Source organism: Eutrigla gurnardus (assembly GCF_963514095.1).
Source record: "Eutrigla gurnardus genome assembly, chromosome: 10".
Lineage (NCBI taxonomy): Eukaryota > Metazoa > Chordata > Actinopteri > Perciformes > Triglidae > Eutrigla > Eutrigla gurnardus.
In genome coordinates this window covers 4961278-4983542 of record NC_139924.1, presented here as the reverse complement: position 1 = coordinate 4983542, position 22265 = coordinate 4961278, and the positions used below count along the sequence as shown (strand labels likewise).

Below are 22265 nucleotides of genomic sequence, written 5' to 3'. Positions count from 1 at the left end.
GTACTACGACTGTTATATACATGTAGTAAGAAGTACAATATTTCCCTCAGATATGTAGTGGAGTAAAAGTATAAAGCTGCATTCAATGAAAATACTGAAATATGATGAAGGCGTATGCTAAGATTGTTGTACAGTTATACTTGATGGTGACCTGCGTGTAGACAAAGGCGCCTGCAGTGACAGACGACATCCTCTAGGTGTCAGCACTGTGGCCTATGATGTCATGTCATCTCCCAGTCTGCTGTTTTTCTCCATGTAATGAATCCCTACAGTCGCCCTCTGACTCTGCGGTTCCCAGAAAGGCAGATGAAGATGCACTCCTGCATCCAATGCAGTTGACGAAGATTTTAATCTGAGATGTTAAGAGTGGAAGGAAATCTTCCTAAATAACAAACTGACGTGACGACAATGTTAAAGATGAATCCAGTGTGCCTGCAGTGTGCAGAATAGATGCAAACACATGCTCGACACACTGTTGTGTCTGTCAGTGTGACTGCCAATCAAACACCCTTTCCAGACGCCAGCCAGTTACCTAGCAACCCCTTTTCACTTCCATGGTGATGCTATTAAAAGCAACAACAATGAAAAAGGCAGAAATAAAGGGATGATGGGCCTGAAAATGAAGTGAGGAAGAGAGAAAGAGAGAGGAAGGATTCAGCAGTTAGCCTGGCTGGTTCACAGCTTGTGCACACACACACACACACACACACACACACACACACACACACAGGTTTTGTCTGGCAGGAAGACGGAGTGTGCTTTCTCTATTTGCTGCAACAGCAGAGACTCGCTCACATGTTTATCACCTTCTCCATCTTCCCTTTCATGGTTTCCTTGGCAGTTTTTCACCATATTTCATATTTTCTTTCCTTCCTTCCTTTTATGATCTTCACAGAAAGCACTGCTCAAATCAGGTTGCATTATGGGAAATGTGTTTGATTTAAGCCATTTCATATTTGTGACCATCATATTGCATGACTGAGTTCAACAAGTCCTTAAAATGCTCAGAAAAAAATGAATATTTACAATCCCATGACACAGAGCGAGCTGTTGATGCAGCAGAACCAGAAACATCAGCTTGTTTTTATTCCACGCATTTTTCTTCCTTCTCAAAAACTCATGGCTACATTATCATCAATACATCACTTGTTATGCGTGTAGCTAATAATGTTCTCCATCACACAACAACAACTTTGTTTTAAACTTTATTCATAATCTTCATATACCAATCAATAGTGCATTCCCGGGCTTGCAGTCCAGTTAAACCAGTGATGGAGGCCTGCGATGTCTGGATGTTGAATGGAAAAAGGCCTCGTAGGAGGAACAAAAATGCGGTCATAGCCTCGACGTCTTCGTGTCCTTCTCTTCCCCCTCCATCAACCAGGACGGAGCTCTGCGGCCGTGAGGAGCAGCTCTGCGCTCTGATACAAGTTCCTCAGAGTTCACTCCTGCCTTAACGTCTTACTGTGCACAAACAGACGAGTCGGGTCCCCGACTCCAAAGGTCAGTCGGACGGAGGGGGTCAAAGGGCATTGCACATACTCTGGATCACATACTTCGGATCCCTTGACGAAGAGGGACATCAACAGAAATACCAACAAAGTACAGACACAGTCACAAAGCAGCTCTGTGGAGGAGCTATAGTAAAATTCTCTGTTCTATCTCTTGCTTTTCTTTTCTGGTGATAAAGTAATTCAGTAAACTAAAGCTCTTTACAACCATAAAACTTTCCATTTTTGTTATTTTTTTTGTACATTTGTATCATATATTCACAAAAACTACTCTTGACATTTGACAAACATTTACCTCAAATGACATCAAAGCAAAAGAGCAAAAATAACAGCCAGTTCGACTTATCCGTCTTCTTTTTTTTGTTGTTGTGCTTTTTGTTGTTTGTTTTCAAAGCTACACTGACGCAGAGATGAGGTCTCTGTCTCTATTCGCACAGATTATGCTCACAACAGGAGCCTCGGAGTCAGCTCTGCCACCATTCAAGTACTGAACAGCCAGAAATGAACCTGTTTTATGAGCAGCTAGTCCCCAGACGGTCGTAGTACACGGTGAGCAGGAATGACTTAGCACAGCCAGACGAAAAACAAGATGGCGCACGGGTGCCATGGAGAGAGGACCACGGGAGGAGACCTATCCCCGAGGGGCCCGTGGGTGAGAAGACGCAGCCCAGGCAGGCATGGAGACCGAGTCCACAAGGCCCAATCCTGGCTGTTGTTTGTTGATTCATGTCCTCTGGGTTAGCGGAGCCTCAAGCCCAGAGCAGGTGATCAGATGTTTCAGAATCTGTGCCTTGCACCAGTGATTTGGTCTCTGATAAATTAGCGATATCAAATTCATTTCATTCAGCAGCCCCAGTAAGATCACTTTAACAAGGTTCTCAACATTTAGGTCATTTCTTCAGTTTTCATATAGCTTAGATATAACGTGTTCATTAATGAGCTTTAGAAGCACTGGATTTATGTTGTTTGGACGGAGCCAAACTAGCCGTTTCCCCTTCTTTCCAGTCTTTGTGCTAAGCTAGGCTAACCTGCTGCTGGCTGTGGATACATACATATTGTTTCCCAACATGTCAAACTTTTCCTTTATGAAAACATTCCTGCAATAAACAGCCACTACGCCCAGGTATATAAGTATTCTATTGAGATATATCTCATATAATGTACACCATTTGGTTAATAAACATGAGTGGACTAACCTGCGCACTTTAATTGCTCAGTTCCAATTAATGGAAACCGTACTGATCCAACAAACACCTGTCCTCTTCCTACTTTCAGGTCAAAATGTCTGCTGTGTTCTACTTGTGTCTGAAATCACTCTCTATTTCCGATCATGTATTGTGTCCACATCCTTCCAGCCTTTATGTCTGTAATGTTGCGTCTCTGAAGCTGCTTTACTGGGGCTGATGATGGCCTACTTCTCCCTCCACTGGAGCCCCTCTGTGTCATGCCGGTCCCCTCAACGCATGGTCCTTCCCTCCGGAGTCCCATTGACACACTTACGTCCCCATTTACCTCCCAGCAGGTCACAGAAATAATTGGGAGGGGAAATCTTTTACAGCATCTTTTCTTTGATTTCCTCTTCCACATCTGTTTGAATACCGTAAACTGTGGATTTACCTCGCACCTCTCACTTTGGCTGAGGCAGAAGGTGACCCTGATTTATTAAAGACCTCTTTTTGTTTCCAGATTCATTTGATAGATATTCTAGTGCAGCGATCACTGTCTCACCTTCATAAAGGGCAGAATGGATAAACTCGAGGTATGGGAGAACCAATGTGGCAGCATGCCATGACAGAAAGCAATAGAGCAGATATAATCCCTATCCCATACATCTGTATTCTCTCTCTGGGGCCACACGTTACATGCAGGAGGTGGGCCTGAACACAGGAAAGAGGAAAGAGGGATTCATGGCATCCGAAGGGAAATTCAGGTCATGCTTTCACAAATTGTCAATCCAACCTTCTGCAGAAGAGCGCGGGCAGATCCAAGCCTGTGGTAAAGCTCTCATAAAAGCAACATTTGCATTATCAATGATCCTGCTTCACAAGTCACAAGAGAAGCAAATTATTTACGGATCTTTTGTCAGCTAACCATGGATATCCACACCATATCATCAGTGGCATTGTCTAATGCTAATGCTGTGCGTTATCTGTCCTTCTTGCATTTACCTATCAACAAAGTAAAGGAGGAAGAAATCTCAAATGGCACACTCTTGTTGAAGTGCACTAAAGCTGAGTGCTCCAAGATGGCGGTCCGGACTGTCAGGACAGATGTGTGTGTGATTGTTTTCCCTGCACTAACGCCGCCCAGAGTCTCCTCGATGTGTTATCGATGTCTGGGAAGCTTCAGCATTAGTGATAAAAGCTTGGACCTCCGTTAAGAAATGTTAAAGTGTTTCTCGCTGTGAAACTTTAAAGTGGATTTCCATCTAGCCAACGGCGGTTGATGGTACTCCAATCCCATTGGCTATTTTCCGTTGTGACATCATTAATGGGAGAACGGTGAGGGGCGGGGCGGGGGGGAAGGGAGGGGCTTCGCCAGTCTCAACAACGACACATGACCCAGGAACAACAGATTCAAGACACACCAGTTTCCACAACGGCACACCTGATGACAGCAAGAACCTCTGGAGACACCAATGCTATCAACGAGCGACTACTACCGAGTATGATGAACACCGAAAGCAAATCAAAAACCTTAGTCATGGTTTACACTTGAATTAGCCCTTGAATTGAAGAAAAAATCCAGAAACTGCGATACATGGCATCAGGAGAGAAAAGTGAGACAGTCGAGTGATAGACTAAGCACAGAGGCTTGAAAGGTTCGTCCCATAGTCTGCGGCCTGAGTGAGCCCTGTTGGGGTCGGATGTACAATCAAATTGGGCTTGATATGTGTCATACACCCCTCGCTACCCCCTTCTTATGTTCACACACTCCCGCTCTCCTCCCGGTGTGGTTGAGCTTCCCAGCCCCGAAATTCTCCTCCTCAAGAGTCCGAAATAAGAGAGAGAGAGAGAAGGCAGAGAGAAAAAGAGAGCAAGAGAGCAGAAACAAAATGCATTTCATGTTTAAAACATTTACTAAATCACGCAAATGTCCATTATTCATATGTATGTTTTGAAGCTCCTTTTTCATTCCACCACGATGACCGTTTCATATGAGTATAATACAGCAATTTTTGTTGTTGTTTTTTTCTTTAAACGTTTGCTTGACTGTCTGCATCTAGGGAGACCACAGCACCTGAGGGAGAAAAGAGGGGGAGGAAGGGGGAGGAGAAGGAAAAGGAGGTCGGGTTGCAGACAAAGCTTGATATGTCTCCCGTTTTTTTATCCATCAGCTGGGCGATCGGGTCTGTCTCTTCTGTCTGTGGGCTGTTTCTGCCGTCAGGAGTGGATAGAGGAGGAGAGAGGGAGGGTCGATGTGGGGTCAAAGGTGGAGGGGTCAGGAGGGGGAAAAGGCCAAGGGTTAGCCCTGGGTCTCCTTCACGCTCTCTCGTTCCCGCTGGCAACTCTTGCTCATCTTCATCTCTGTCAGCTGGATGTACCGCAGCACGTTGGTGTCTGTGAAGATGTAAAGCATGTTATTTAACTACTAATCCCATGAAGCCCTTCAGTCTTTCTCTAAACATGCACACACATGCTCTTTGATATTAAAAACATTTTGACATGGAACTCGTTAACACGGACTGATGCACAGCTCGTACGAAAAAAACGGACAACACACTTTACAGCGTGTTACTTTGGTAGTCGTGCCGATACTCGGCTCTTTTTATGAGTATTGGAAAGCATTCAATATGTTAATTAGATTTTAAGGACACACACAATTGCATTTTAAATGTGAATGAGTGTAAACATAACTGTGCTCACAATTACTTCCACGTTCAAAGGCTTTTACGGGAACACAGAGCGACCAACACCTTTCATCGCTCTCAGAAGTTGACCACAAATTCATTTTGGAATTAACTTACATTTCATGTTTTATTTATTTGGTTAACTGATGATTTTTTACTTCCCACAATTATGTAAATGGTGTCTGAAAACTTCTTGTATTTATGTATTACTTTGTTGGCCTCAGATTTAAACATAGTGGTTACAAAGGTACCTACAGTAAGAATGTCTGCATTGTACACTTAAGTATGGCTAATTATCACATTCCCTACAAACTTCTCAACAAGCTTGTTTTGAACTAGAATTGACAGTAAATTCCTGTAATCACCTGTGGGCTCGCGGTTCTTGGCGTCACGCAGGTAGCGCAGGGCACATTCGTAGTCACCCAGGTGATAGAAGGCGATGCCGGCTCGGTACATGGCCTTGAAGTGGTCTCTCTGGTGGCTCAGCACCTTCAGACAGTACTCCTTCACCCGCTCATAGTTCACCAGCTCTGACTGCAACAAACACGCTGCAGGAAGGACGAGAGGAAACACGTTAGAAGTGGAAAAGGCTTTTAAAATGAATTGTGATAATGATCAATTGAAAGTTGCCTAGAACCTCATTTAGTGAAGTTTAAACGACAAGTACGTCCCCTGAGTGTAAAACAAAGAGGGGAATGTTTTGCTGACGTACCACTCTGTGCGTAATAATAGAACCACAGTGAAATTTTGCCTCCACAGTTCTTCCTCGGGGTGGCAGAGACGATACTGACTATAAATAGCTAGATTCGAAATGTCTCACGGCATAGACACAAAGTCGTGCACGCAGTTTGAGCCCTGGGGCAGAAGAGCAACGTCTCTACAAGCCGCTGTTCGACGTGCAAAATACAAGAAAAGGAAAAATATTTCATCTTGAGAATGATGAATTGAATACTCAACATTCTCCTGACTTAGCAGATGTGTTGTAAGCAGCGAGGGCAGCAGGAGAGGCGAGCAAAACAAAGGCAAGACGAAGAGATCAAGTGGGGGATGGATACCGCAAAGGTCCTTTGAGATGTGAGCGGTACAGATCTGAGGCCAGCAGATCTAAACCTGAACCGACGGGCACTCTACTGGTTGAAAAACGCCAAAAAGGGCAACGTAGAGTACTCAGGAGGAAGACTTGTATTTCATTGTCGTCATCAATCTTCTAGATGTGTGTTGCAGCAGCACTTCGCTGTGGTGGTTCTCAGCAGCTTTGAGATCAGTTTCGAGCAGAATAACTTCATTAGTAAAGACACGCACAGACACACACACTGCTTTTAGTCCACCAAAAAGCTTTTAAATGCTGCTGATGGCTCAGATATCACTTTCCCCTGTGATCACAGGCACTTTTGTTTCTACCCTACTTGTTCTTTTTTCTGCCTCATGTCTTAATCTATTGGATGATGCATCAAAAATAAATTTCCTTTATCTTCTCCTGTCATATCTGGCTCCCTTTTAACCCCCCTCCTCCCCCTGAGTCTGCCCTTGACACACAGAAAGCTCTGCGAATAACATGAGTCAGGCACTTTTAGCTGGGAGGCAGGGTGAGTCAGGAGTGAGAGGAGGGAGGCATGAGGGGCATGGCTGCAGCAGGAGGAGGAAGAGGAGGGCTGCATGTGGGAAGGATAGAGGAGAAGAGCATAGAGGTGAGACCCGTGGGAGACTATAGGGTGAGGATAAGGGGGAGTGTGTTAAAAGCAGTTTGTGGTCCTCTAGCTGTCATGTCAGCCCTGAGCCTCAGAGACAGACAGGAGAAGGTCTGCCCATCAACAGCACAGTGCAAAACACTGAATAATTCATCACGGACATCAGGGGACGGACCAGTCCAATATCAATCAATGTGTTTCACTATTTAGTGGTTGAAGTTGCAGATGGTACATTGTGTGTGTGTGTGTGTGTGTGTGTGTGTGTGTGTGTGTGTGTGTGTTGAGTCACAGCCTCAAGCCTCACAGCCCGGGGCCGACTTGGACAAAAATTCGGCCCTGGCAATTTGGTTACAGACCCGAGGTCTGACCGAGGTCACGTTAAAGTGGTCATTTACCCACAAATCATAGCGTTGTGACGTTAAACACGGGGTTCCCAGGGGAAGCCGGAGGAATTAAATAAAAACAACACTGAAGCGGACCCATCCATTCCAGTTAGTAGGCTGGTGTGATACGTTGCCAACAAAATCATAGACATTTTATTTTAATTAAATTAAAAAAGACTTTGGCTCACATGATCAATAGACATCAATGTAATAATCCATCCATCCATCCATTTTCTACCGCTTATCCTGTATTTAGGGTCACGGGGGGGCTGGAGCCAATCCCAGCTGTCATTGGGCGAAGGCAGGGTACACCCTGGACAGGTAACCAGTCTATCACAGGGCCGACATGTAGAGACAAACAACCATTCACACTCACATTCACACCTACACGCAATTTAGAGTCATCAATGAACCTATCCCCATCCTGCATGTCTTTGGACTGTGGGAGGAAGCCGGAGAACCCGGAGAGAACCCACGCTTACACGGGGAGAACATGCAAACTCCACACAGAAGGAACCCGGGGCCGACCCGGGGATCGAACCCAGGACCCTCTTGCTGTGAGGCGAGAGTGCTACCCACTACACCACCGTGCAGCCCATCAATGTAATAATTCTGGTCATAATTCCAGACAACAATATGGATATTGATTGATTGATTCATTTGGTCTTTACAAAGTAAAAGATCAATTTCTCGATGTATAATTTCTCTGGACATAAACCTTTGAGCGTCATAGGAGGCTAAGTGTTAACAGAGACATTATCCATGGACCCAGTAAGCCGGGTGTGAGTGTGATTACATGAGCAAAAACTGGACACTAATGGGCATGTATACTGGGTTTGTCAGCATGCACAATACCAGGACCCTGCAACCAAAGCAGCTAAATGGAATTCAGCCACCATTCGTTTTATTATTCACTGTGCTTTTCCTACTGTGACATGTGAACAAGTCCTCTGTGAAAAAGGTATATTACCAAAGGGCAGCATTGTTTTTATCCATTTAGTTAGCACACTAACTAATGAATAGTTTTGATTTTGGATGGTTCCTCCTGTCAAGTCATTTCAATCTTTCTTGTATGGAAGTTATTATATTAGAGTAAGATATATTAATGCAATCATTGTTTGACGTACACACACACCCTCATGGAGAGAAGAACAAAAGGTGTTCAGTAAAGCTCATGACTCAGAGCAGAACACGTTGGAACCGTTTCCCGTCTTCTGTGCTCGTAAGTCAGCTCAGTACGCTGGGAATCACCTCAGATGCCCTCTACCTCTACTGCACGCCTCTCTGCAGGCAACATCCTCCATTTGTTTGCTCCAAGCGTCCGGCTACGACATGACGATACTCTCCTCTCTCCAAACACCCATCCATCATCGCCCTGGAGCAGTGGACGGCTTTCAGAGGATTCAGTTACAGTCGATAACGGCCTAATGGCTGACGCAGTTAGAAAGAGTCCACCAGCACTCATGTGCAAACAGAAGACAAAAAAAAAAAGTATGACTGTACAGATATACACGGACGGAGCGATGACTGGCCGGCCGCGCCCTGCTGGCCCATTAGGCAGATGGATGGCATGCCAGAGGAAATGTAGAGTGTGGTGAGATGCATTAAGGGTGTGATAATGACGGGATCATCGGAGCAGCCTGGGCAGGGACACGGGCAGACAGAGGCCCCATAAAAAACAGCAGAACGATATCACTGGAGCCAAGGTGTCCCAGTCACACCGTCTCCAGGATATTCTTTATGTTGCTGCTCATTCTGCACATTACTCTTTTTGCACTTCTGGTGACTGCATTTCGTTGTTGCTGTACTCTGTGCCATTGAAACCCTAAAACAAACACATTTAATACACGTGTGTGTTATCTATCTAATCTGATTGATAATTTAGCAGATAAATATAAATTGATTAACTGATATTAATAATTAAGCAGACACAGAAAAACACCGTTAACGATGGCAGATCACAGCCCAGTGTAAAGGGAGGAAAACAACCTTTTCAGAGTGACTAATCAAGAAGGTAATTGTGAGTTGCAGATGTAGACACCAGCCAAATAGCTGGGGAACCACACAGTCCATCATACAGTCATGCTACACGAGTGTCACGACACACGAGAGGGGAAGAATGATGAGGTGTGACTGTATACAGGAAATCACTGTGCAGATTTGTTCGTCTGAGGGATTTTATGTGAGGACAGGGACGGAAGAATTACTGTCATTTAGTAAAAATAAAAATAGATAAAACACAGGAAATTAGACACAAATGGAACAGAAAAATGCACTGAAACGTCTGAACCCAGCAGAAAGCCAACAGGTGCAGAGCAGCTGTCGTGTTTACAGTGCGTTTTCATGGCTTGAATGTGGACTGAGAGGTGCGGTGAGTGGGAGTGGTTAACACATGCTCAGGAACCCCACTGGTTCGCCTGAAAAAAAAGAAAAAAAAAAAAACAGATCCTGCATAGAGACTCGCTTTCATTTGGCTGACGGAGCGCCAAAGCCTGGGAGGAATCAAAGAGAGAGAGAGAAACAGGAAGCTGAAACAAGACAAGAGAGAGACGGGGGGTGAGGGAGGACAGAGATAGAGACAGAGACGGCACTGACACAACAAAAGCCAGACACGGCCAGGGGAGAGGAACAACAGGATGTGTGTAGCTACAGAGGACAAGCAGGAGGGGAGATAAACAGAGAGAAAGAGCAGTTTTTAACTGTGCACCCTTTCACCTCATCTTCCCTCTGGACCCATGCCAACCCCCTCCCTCCTCTACGTCACACCAAGGGTGCCGCCACGGTCCGGCTAATTCAGAGCCGGTCGTGGCCCTGCTGATTAGTCTGCTGTCCATCACCTTGTAATTAGTTCTGCGGGGAGATAATGGCAGATGGAAGGACCCATCGCTCTCACACAGACGGACAACCCTCATTTCCTCAGCCTCGTTCTTCACTCGCAGTGACACTTTCAGTGTCAGCGTGCCCTCCTCCTCACCTTTCACCACCTCCTACGAATGTCACAGGCCTGCAAACAGGTTTATTTACAGGGACAAACGAACCGTGCATAGCCACCATTAGGAAAATCACCTCACACACACCATCTCTGAGCAAAATCTGATCCAACATGCTGACGTCAAAGCTCTCGACCGGTGCCGCCTCTCCAGGCCCCCTAAGAATAGCTCGAACAAACGCCTTTCTCTGTTATTGAGAGGGACAGGACTCCAGCCCTCAGCTCTCTCCATCACAAGGTCTTGTCTGCACTGTCATGACACAGCATTTACTCCACCTTGACCAGTCAACTCTGATGGAGCCTAAATACAGTATATGTAAGGAGTAATTATATCGGGACCTCCCATATTTTTGGCCATAATTCTGCACAAGCGGGAAGGATTCTGAATGAATGCAGTCCAATCCTCACTTCATCCTGGTGCGGCCTGCCTGCTCTCTCTGTGTCTGTCAGGCCCGTTGGCACACCGACGGCCAGGACACTGACACTGTTTGATCTGGGAATGAGAACTGGGTGTACGAACACAGACAGACGGCAAATAGAGGGATGACCTTTGTATCAGTCTGTACATAGTTTTTCAGGACGTTGTTGCATATTATAACTTCAAAGGAAGCCGTCACTCCTATAATGCAGGAGCATTTTCAGTATCTTTGATCTCACTGAAAATGCGATACGAGGAATATTAAACAGGAAATAAATGCTGTGATTTATCACAGCACAAATAAACACCATTTCATCTCAAACAAGTGGTGCAGATGATCTCTTTGATTGTGCATTACTGTAGCGGAAGCCAAACGCAGCTCCATATGGTGTCAAACACCTCCCTCGTATTTCATCTCTCTTGGCGCTCGTGTGTGACTGTGCGGGTCTCGGAGGCCTCCGCAGACCCCTGGTGTAGTCGAGATGTGCCGAGACCAGCTTTACAAATGAGTCAGAACTACTGTTTGTTCAAAGACGATAGTAAAGGAAAGTATACATACAATACTGCATGGATTTTGGGCCGCAGGTAAGTGAAGACAGTAAACTTCCATCAAACTACATGACTCGGGTTGAAGTAATAGTTCAACATATTGTGAATGTGCTTATTTGCTTTCTTGCCAAAAGTTAGATGAGAAGACCCTTTTCTTTCTTTTTTTTTACATATCTGTTCAATAAAATACAGCCAGCAAAGTATTAGCTTAGCTTCTGTTGCATTCATGTAATTTCATATAGACTGGAGCCAGAAAAGAACAACTAATTTAAAAAGAGCAACACACTGTTATGTACTTATCAGGAACCACTCCAGATATCGCAACTCAATGACGCAGCTCTTTAAGGCTCATTCAATGATGTGACTGTAAGCTTAGAAGCCATCTTGAATGCTCCCAGAATGCTGTCAAAAAGCCAACTCAATCTCCCTGTGTTCATGTTTCACAAATGATCAGTTATTGTTCAACCTGTACAACGTGTTTACATGTGTTAATTATTGAGCTTTAGGGCCAGCCGTTTCCAGTTTGTATGCTAAGCTAAGCTAACTGGCTGCTAGCTCAGTTGATGAGGCATGAGAGTGAACAATCTTCATCAAACTGGTATGTCATGCTTGTAAACTGGTGGTATAACATATAATGCCATGAACATATTAGGGCAGAGGTTTTTACCTTCAATCCCAGGTTACAGAGTTTTTCCAGGATCATGAAATTATTCTCTGTCACACATCAACGTCCTCAAATCTCAACCCATTCTTCACCATCTTCCTCCACCAAACACCCTCCTTCCACGCTCCTAAAATAGTCGCTGACTCGGGATTAATGCTCATCTACTTAAATATTAATACAAGTGAGGAAGCCATCTTCTCTATGACTTCACCACAGATGAACTCATTTGATGCTCTACACGTTGCACATCACAGCTTCAAGAACTGAAGGTGAGCTATTTCTTCTCGTCTGTACTGTAACCCTTGGGCGCGTCATGAAAATGAAAATGAAGCAGGGCTCGTAGTTATGTTTTATTTAACTCATTACGACTGGTATATTTATTTTAGAACTTTAAATGCCTGAGGGCCTGAGGGCTACCCAGGACTTTCTATAGGACTTTTACTCTCGTGAGTAAAACCAGACTTTGAAATAGTAGATAAGCTCAGTTTAATAAAGCATAAAAGACCATTATATTGAGGTAGTTGAACTCCCTGAGAGAGACATACATCTGTTGTGTCCATTATCTGATTGGTGATGTCACCGTGGACACTGGGCAGACACTTGCCTGTTGCTCAGCAGATCTTTGGCTACGTTCTCCTGCTGCCGTCAAACCGCTTCTATCGACATGCAAGTACAAAATCAACGCTGTGCTCGCACATTTTCATCCCCAGTTTTGTTTTGACAATATAATACAGTATATGTGAGAAACATGCTTTCTGCAGTACACTGCAACAAGATAGATGAGGGAGTCTTTGGAAAGGTCACCAGAGAAAAGTGCCAAATGGTTTGGCTGAGAATCTCATGGAGTCAGCCTTAATCTGCGAGGTAGTGAAGCTTCCCCACTAAGTACCTGAAGTAAATGAATGGCTAAAGCACAAGCTTTCATCATTTCTAAAAAGATACAGTGCACGTGTTGACAGCCTCTTTTCTTCTAATCTGGATCAGTGCTTACTCCCATATTATATTTACACGTTTAACTCTTTAATGCTAAATGCTCCTCTACGTTGATGGGCTATAACTGTCCGTCTGCTGTTTTGGGCTTGGAAGTGTGGCTCTGAGAGCTGCCAGCTACGGCAGCTTTTTCCTCCAACTTGTTTTTACACATTACAGAAGTTAAAGAAGTCAAAATATCACAAAACAAGAGGTTTGGCTGAGGAGCGTTGAGGCATCTATATAAGCAGAATGCAACATGATGCACTTAAATGTCACTAAAACATGGCTGCGGTTCTGTGTGGAGCGGTGAGACTGTAGTCCTCAAATGAATACGTAAAACACACAAATATAATATTTCCATTATGTTTTCCACTTTGTCATCTTCTTATGATTATCTATCTTCTGCAATGGTTTAATGACACACAACTAGAGAAATAGCACCACAAGCAGTTCATCTTGATACACACTTTGCTTTTTTTGTGCCAATTTTCCCAGAAATGTGGTTAAAATCAGAGCTGCAGGGTTGGAAGGTAATCATCTGTGGGTTCATCGCTACATACAAACCCTATGACAAACAAGTAGCCATTCATACAATTACTGATTATAGCAGCTTTATTTTAATGCCAAATTTTGCTTAATCATAAATCCTTTTTTTGTTGATTTGACAGCGCCAGTGTGTCAGTGCTCGTAAAACCTGCTCCACTGAGGATCACCGTCACTGCTGGATCAGTAAATCGGGCTCAACACAACCTTCCCATTTCACTGCCGTCACAAACACTGTAAGAAGGACGAGTTTTCAATGTCAAACCCCAGCAGTGCATGTAACGAAGGACAGCTCAGATAGAGAACGACATGGGCTTTTTATCAGCATGGAGCTCTGCAGATAAATATAAACAGTCAGTTAGTTTATTCTGCAGCGTCCACTGGAGCGCAGGGTGTAAGCTGAAGCAAATAGCTTCAACAAATTCTCATTACTGATGGCTTACAGGGCACGAATATTCTGCGTTTCTAAATCTATCCTCCTCTCTCTCTCTCTCTCTCTCTCTCTGAGGGTGTCAGCGAAGGGCATCTGTTTCAGTTTCCTCTCAGCTGATGCCGTGACTTCCAACTAAGGACTAGAAATAGATTTGACAGACACTTTCAATTTATTCTTCTTTTCATCCGTCAGTCCATATCAGAAAATCATTACAAATCTAAAATCAGATACTTCTTACACTCAACACATCACAAACACATGGGCACAACAAAAGCATTAGGATAAAACCCTGGGGTGTCAGCAAAATGTGATAAATGTAATGTAATTTAAAGCAAATGGTAATTTTCCTGTTCCACGCTGGTTAACTGTTGTTTTGTTGTTTTTTCAGACTCCACCAGAGAAACTAAACACATTAAATGTGCTATTAAAAACTGTTTCATTGCTTACAGCCTTACAACTTTTCTAGAACAAATAAAAAGAGACAGAAGAGAAGTAAATGCTGTTTGTTTTGTGTTCACTAACTATGCGTCCTTGTGGGATCACTACAGGATGTTCCCTTTTCTGCTTGTACAGACATTATTTCATGGGAAATTTAAGCACTCAACTGTATCAACATTGCAAGCACTTCCAGAGCTTCAATTAAAAATGACAAAAATCCGAATAGAAATATTTGCTTGCTGCCCTCGTGTCCTCTCTCTCCCTCGGAGTCCTTGCTTGCCCCCTCCCTTCCTTTTTCTTCCTGACAGATGACAGAATCTTATTTCCTCTTGTGACAGGAGTCATCTGGGCCTGTCAGAGCTCCCGTATAAATCAGTTTGGTCTGGATTTCTCAGCGTCCTCCTCCTCCTCACAATAAAAAATAAATACAAATGCAGCTCTGAAAGCCTCCTCTCGCTCTCCAAGTCAGGCATTTTGCTCCCTCCTTTGCTACTTGTCACTCTTTTACAGCCTCCCTCCTCTGTCGTATAATCCCATCATATTTAAGAGATCCGTCCAGTCTCTCCCGCTCTCTTGGTTTCACTTCGTACCATTTCCATTACAGCCCCAGCATCTTCTTTTTACTGACTCACCCCTTCCCCCATCCTCCAAACACCCCTCTATCAGCTGTGAGGTAATTCGTGGGGTTGGCACAAAGAGAACAGTACAGTGTGAGTGGTACAGTAGAGGGAGTGCCAGTCGTACCCGACAGCAATGCCGCGCCATCTGCAGCTCTGGCACACGACGGTGCGGCCTCCTGGCCAGCCCTCCAACGGCAGACGTAAAAAAAACTCAAACCAAACCACCATCCCTCTTCTCACCCTCTCCCTGCTCAAAGAGTCAATAGCATAGTGTGTTTCTTCTATCCAAAGCACCAGCCATGTCTTTTTTTGTGTGCTTATACAACCCTCACCCTAAACCCCTCTCTATCTCACATTTCTTCTCCTCATCTCACTTCGTCCTCGCTTTCATCTTCGGCCTTTATCTCATGCACTCTACGCGTCCCCTGTCGACGGAGCAGGCGGGAGATGAAAAGGAGGAGTTTTCGGTGCTGTTCTGCTTTTGTAAGCGAGCCTCGACTGTTCACTAGCAGTGAGTTACAGCGGACCGGTGATACAACCCCCGCCTGAGTCAAGATGAGGCTCGGAGGCTGTGATGTGGTGAGCTTTCAAGGCTGCAGAGGAAGTACAGTGACATCACCGCGGCTCTGTGTCTTAAGATTGATGATGAAGAAGGTGCTTTTATTTCTGATCCAGCAAGGACACCGATGTGGAGGCTCATTAAATCTTTAGTACAGGGCCTGTAATTGCACGTCATGGTTCAGAAGTTCATTGATGTCCCCGAGGCTCTTAGTACAGGTGATGGGAAACACATTCACAGCTGGCATTCACATGTGATCTGTATCTGGATGCTACATGAATAATGTGAGCTGGCCCACTCTTTGCATTTACACCTGGTATTAAATGGCCGAATGGTGATCGGATCGGATCTACTACCTGTCATGTTTTCCAGACTACCTTCAGCTAGCATATAGAGAGGCAGAGCTGGGTGACCTCTCAACTTATTCTTCTGTTAAGAACGTTGTGTCACGCTGTACACATCGCATGTAAACCCGGCTGAGATTTCACCACATTGCTAGGTTGATCACCGCCGATACTAAAGCCTTGTGTGAGAGTTTGTTCCCCTGACTCTGATGACACATCTCCAGATACAAGTCACATTTAAATGCCAGCTGCTTATGGGGTCACACACATTCAAAGGATAAATGTGGTGAAATGGACTCAGAGTAGTAAAAGAAAAGTAATTATCATGTGACTCTGCAGTAGGGATGCACCGATCAGTGTTTATAGAAGAAGCTGAAAGCCTCACTGTGTTGAACAGACTGGTGGTAATTGTATGTGTAAGGCAACATTAGGCAAGACTTAAAAATTGCTTTCTTACAAAAAACAATATGACAAAAAATACATAGATAAATGTACTGAATTGATATCTATTAAAATAATGGCATCCAGATTGGCCTATTGTAACAAACACCTGGTCAAGCTTTGTAACCGGTCCGTAACATTTTAAAGCCACGTTTTTTTAATGCAGAACATGATTGTGTTTTAGTTTAACAAATTGGAAACAAATGTGAGACGTGTGTGAAAGCTGTTGGATCGGCATGCAGAGCCGCTGTCGGCTGCTGCCGTTGAATAAAAAGGTAGCTGGTGATACCAAACAAACAAGTTCAGTCATCCCATCCTGCTGCGTTTCTCCTAAAGCTCTGCCCGATGACTCATACGCAGATCCAGCCAGTCAGGAAGAACAAAGGGAGATTTTGGGCAGAGATCAGAGCGAGCGTGAGTTAATGAAAAGTCAGAGTGATCATGGCTCTCACAGTCCGGTCACACCATCTTGCTTTATTCCCCACACGCTCTCTTATCTCCCTTCTAAGCTGCTACAGGTCCGTCTGCATGCCGTTTATGTAAAGAGAGACAAGCTGCCGACTAAAGCGCTTCTTCAGGATCGATCAGGAAAAGGAGCAAACACACTGAAGTCACATCTTGTATTTCTGCCTCCCAGTGTGTTTGTGGTGGGTGGATGGATGGCGGAGGCAGTCTGCCTCTGGCCAACATGTTGCACCACTGTGAACTGCGACAGACACAGACGTTGGTGGTGGAGTAACCCATTAAGATGCAGCCCTACAGGGACACGCAGACCCCGAGTGTCTCCTCAACAAGGCCAGCAAATAGGACATTCATCTTCCATCGTCTCTCTGTTTGACACAATCTGGTAACAATGCCGTCGGTGCCGAGACTTATTTCTCTGTTTTTCTTCTCCTTCCCCATTCACTCCCCTATATCATATATAAGGGAGTTCTATCCTATAATACGCATCTTGTTTATCCCTGATGAACCTTTTAAAAAACACTTCTCTTTGCTCTTTTCTCCCCTTACATTTTCCCATCTTGTGTTTTGTATCAGCGTGCTGCGAGTCACTTTGCATTAAGTAGCTGAAAAATGCTCATCACAGATTCCTTTAGCCAGAGGCGTTACCTTTCCATGGCTTGTTTTGTCCAACAAATAGTCCAAAACCTCAACAGATTCAGTTTAATATCACATAATACAAGGAAAAGCAGGAAATCCTTGAGCAATTCAACCAGAGAATATTTGTCATTTTCTTTCTCTCGACGAGCTAATAGATTAAAAAAAACAAATCTTTTCAACTCCAATCAAACTATTTTACTGTTTGTGGTTTAATTTATAACAATACATCACATTTCACCAGGTTCATGTATGTGCAAGATTGATTTGTAAAGACACTATTACTATAAAGCTGTGAAGTACATATGAATATCTGAAATGATGTGAAATAGAAGTAGAAAAACAACAACAGGAAGAGTTTTCTTCATGAGAACAAAGTAACAAAGACAAGAGAACACAACACACACACACACACACACACACACACACACACACACACACACACACACACACACACACACACACACACACACACACACACACACACACACACACACACACACACACACACACACACACACACACACACACACGTAACCAGCTGCTGTTGTTCCTCAGGCCTCTGAATGCTGAGACAAACAAACACATGTATTTCCTCTCACGCTGGTCCTGCTGCTCTCCAATCACGCATCAGAACCAAAGAGCGACCAATCACATGACAGCTCCTCACTTATAACCATGACGACCACCTCTGCCAAGCAGAACTTCGGGTAACCAGATGGAGCTGATTAACAAACACCGGCAGCTGGATTAATATAGTGCACCCAACGACTCTCTGCTTAATTAGTTCGTTTGTTTCTTGAAAATAAATCTCTCCTACTTCACTGCCATGCTGTTTTACTCACAATTACACATTGAATATGAAATATTTAACATGGCAAAGGAAATACATAAATTAGTATAATTGTACAAAGATAGTTGGTGGGAGAGCACTAAAATATTTATCACTAAAGAAGCATGTTCATCTCACCGAGTCAAATAATTAGTCTTAGTTTTTAAGAAGAGTGAACTCTTCTCAAATGATCTGTGGGTATTTGGATGTCAAGCTGTGACAGACTGCAGTGATTTGCTGTCATTCATTCGGACATGAGAGCTGCCAACCAAGACATTCTGATATGAGAGTTATGGAGAGATGACTATGATATTTAATTCAGTGTGGTAACTCCCATGTTAGGTGCATTATTAAAAGGGAAGGCTGTGATGTTTTAGATTTCTCGGATTGTCAACAAACGCCACAGAAATGTGTAGTTAAAAACTGATAGATTTTATTCTGCAACAGTTACACTCAGTTACACCACTCATGTGAATACAAAGAGCATCAAATGTCTATGAATCCACAGCTAAATGCACTCTTTACTCTTGCTTTAGTAATGTTTGCTTAAAACCCAGAGTGCCGGCGGTTTTGGGACTCGGTTTGAACAGTCCAAATATATGTTATGTTTAAATATTTCCATCCGCGGTAGAAAACAATAGGCTCGGATGTGAGACAGATAGATAGAAAATACGGAGGAACATGTTGTTGGTTTTGCTCTTTTCATGGGATGTGTGGCATTTTCAACGAAGATAGCCATAACATGTCAGAAATGTGCGGGGGTTTAACGTGGCATAATGTGGACGTGATATCTCAGTTGGAATATGAATGTAAATATGCTTCAAACCTCCCACATAAACCTCTTAATTGGAGTAAAGCACGTATATTAGTGAACACAGTCATCGGTGGAAGGGCAGAGTTGAAGTGAGGTCTCTTTGTGTTTCTACATGAACATTTGTGTTTGAAGCAGCAGTGAGGGGAGGAGGGGAGCTGTATTAATACCACAACAGGGAAAAGGCCCGGCGATGGTTGCCATGGTAAATATGGTCCCCTGTCCCTTCCTCCCCCTCTTCTCCCCCCTCCGTTCCACTGCTCGCCACCATTCCTCTCTTTCATCCGACGTCCTCGTCATTTCCACTGTGTCTACTGCTTCTTCTTTCCTGTTCCTCCCCCTAATTCTCCCTTTTTTCCATCCTCATTTCACTCGCCCTTCCTCCCCATCTCTTTCCCTCCCCCATCCTTTCCTTCACGCCACAGTGGCCTCCCTGCAGGCTCCAGAATGGGCCCTGAACGCCACGCAGTACAAGACGACCTTCAGTGCATCGTGGCAGGCTGAGTGCCAGCACCTGGGCATAAACAACGAGACGCGGCATCACAGCGGCGACGTGATGTAATGTGATCAAACCTCACTGCTGGATGTTGACATTCATCCTGATCTACTGCTACTATCATATCTACAGTATTTATTCAGAGTACATGGAAAGCCAAGGATGCTTGTCAATACAACTGAAATTAGACATACCGACACTCACGGCACACCAACCCAACAAAACAAAAACACATGACGTCACCGACAGCAATCACAACAGGAAGGTGCTAAAAAAAAATAATAATAATAATGACAAACTCCTTCTTTCGGAAGACACACTTTCTGTTTGACGGTGGGTCAACTATTATAATGCAGCCAAGCCTGACGAACAGGTCAAAGGTCAAGCAGACGTAAGACACAAAACAGATTGTTGAGGAAGGCTACGCGGGATCATTCTGAAGATCATCTAATCTTTTGCTTTTGAATATCTTCAGTGCTTCCTGACCTTTTATAGACTGATTATAAACGACTAATCGAGAAAACCCTTCTTTAATTGCGACTCCAGTTTTATGAGTTTAACATGCCTGTTTTTGGGAGCATCCACATACGGCAGCTAAATGTACTACAGCGATAGAGCAGCGGGCTCAAGAGAGTCACTGCAAAGTGGTGCCACGAGACACAACCTTACATCAGCCATCGGATGGTTGAGGATTTCTCACCTCAGAGCCCCCTGAAATGCTGATGTTACAACACAACAGCAGCATCCTTGTGAACGCGTCTCCTACATAATGAACACGTGCACACATTTTCTGTAACATGAGGCTACTCGTGGCGTAATTTATTTATTGTCTTTTTATTTTCCTCCCCTCATACTTTTCATCTTCAGTTGAATTAATAGGCCTTATGAAATAACACAGTGGAAAAGAGGAAATATATTTATTTAAAATGCTGTGTAAGAGCCTGAAATGGGCATGACAATGATTGGTTACATTCATTGTGCCATTAAGCTGAATACTGCTCTAATTTGGTCAGACGGTGTGTATATCTCATCCTCCATTAAATCAGCACCAAGACACAACATGATGCATTCGTGTAACCTGGTTATTCTCAGTGTGATTTCATTTCTCCTGCCTCTGCACAAACCCAGCAGCTGCAGCTTGCGTGGACCCGGCGAACCGGAACGAACAACGGTGTCAGCACTACTTCAAGGCGACCGAGGTCCGTGTGTTTTTGTGTGGCTGTACCGGTGCCGCTCACCTGTCAGGCTGTCGTAGCACTCGATCTCGGTGATCTCCACGGCTCTCCGCTGCTCCTCGGTCAGCTTGGCCGCGGCTTGGTTCAGCAGGTTCACCTCGGAGCCCGTGGTCCCGTCGACGACATGGACCCCCTTCAGCTGCAGCAGCGCCCGGTGGTACTTACCGATCGCCTCCCGGAATTTCTTCTCCTTGTAGCAGCGGTGACCCTCCGCCTTGAAGTCGATGGCTTTCTGGATCTTCGCCTCCATCTCCATTTCGGCCGAGCCGGCTCGAGACCCGCCGCCGTCTCCTCCGGCGGCCGCTGCCAGGCTCCGGCCACCGGTTTCCGGGTAGCTCTTGAGGCTCTTTATCGGGTGCTGTTTGGCTTCCATGTCTCTCAGTGAAAGCGCCGGGAGCGGGCCATGGTGCTCGGACACGAAGGTGCGTTTTGTCGGGGAGGACCGGAGCAGCGTGCTGTGCATAAAGGACGCGGGACGGAGGGGTAGAGACGGCTGAGCAGGCGGCGGCACCGGAGAGACGACGAACCTCTGAAAAACGGCTCCAGAGAGGCTCGTTACCTCGAAGAAATATGCCTAAATAAAATGTTGAAGGTTTGCGGTTATGAAAAGACGAATGAGAGTAGAGCAGCTGGTGGAAACATCCTGGTATTTCTCCAACCGTCGAAGAAAAAGCGCGACCAGATTCCTCGTCCTGGTCCTCGCGCGGAAGGATGCTCGAGTGGATTTCTATGGAAGCAACATCCGAGGCACGCGCAGCTTCAGCACCACAAACAGCGCGCACACACCACAACCCCTACCGCACAGCATTGTGGGTAAAAAAAAAAAAAAAAAAAAAAGGAAAAAAGAGAAGTCGTGAGGCGTTGCTGCAGTCCAGAGGAAACGTGCAGAAATATCGTGACTATTTTTTGTCAAAAAAGACACTTTGGTAAACTAGGGGGAAAAGTGTATGAAATATAGAATATTTTTTAAAATTAGTCCATATAAATCCATTGCAGTTATTAGACAATTAGTGACAGCACTCCCATGTTTTCTATATTTAAATTATTCATTAATAGACGTATAAAATATTGCACATTATATCACTCTGAAATGTACAGGCAAATTCAGCCTTTGCTTCAATGTATATTCCCTCTATTAACATCAGATTATGACCAAACAGGAGAGGCCTGGTGACTTCAGCTGATAAGGTTGTTCAAGGAGATGGACAGCAGGAGGTTGCAGGGACTAGAGGAGGGGGAGAGCGACCTCAAGGGGACACCGTCTTAATTACACTCATGATTTCTGATGTGTGTGGTATACAGATTACACATTATTCTGTTATGTTGGATGATCAAGGTTACTTTATTCCCTCCATTTTTATGAGCAACCTTGTGTCTCCCGAGGTGAGATT

The 22265-nt window shown here is 44.5% G+C and overlaps 1 protein-coding gene across 1 annotated transcript; it reads right to left on the bottom strand.

The window, feature by feature from the left end:
• Positions 1-1192: 1192 nt before the first annotated feature.
• On the bottom strand, positions 1193-21405 carry ttc9b (tetratricopeptide repeat domain 9B). The gene is made up of 3 exons (XM_084019737.1): positions 20878-21405; positions 5727-5909; positions 1193-5071 (listed from the first exon to the last, which is right to left on the bottom strand). Exons 1-3 carry the CDS (start codon positions 21335-21337, stop codon positions 4977-4979), a joined length of 738 nt encoding a protein of 245 aa, XP_083875863.1. The 5' UTR covers positions 21338-21405; the 3' UTR covers positions 1193-4976.
• Between the last annotated feature and the right edge of the window lie 860 nt (positions 21406-22265).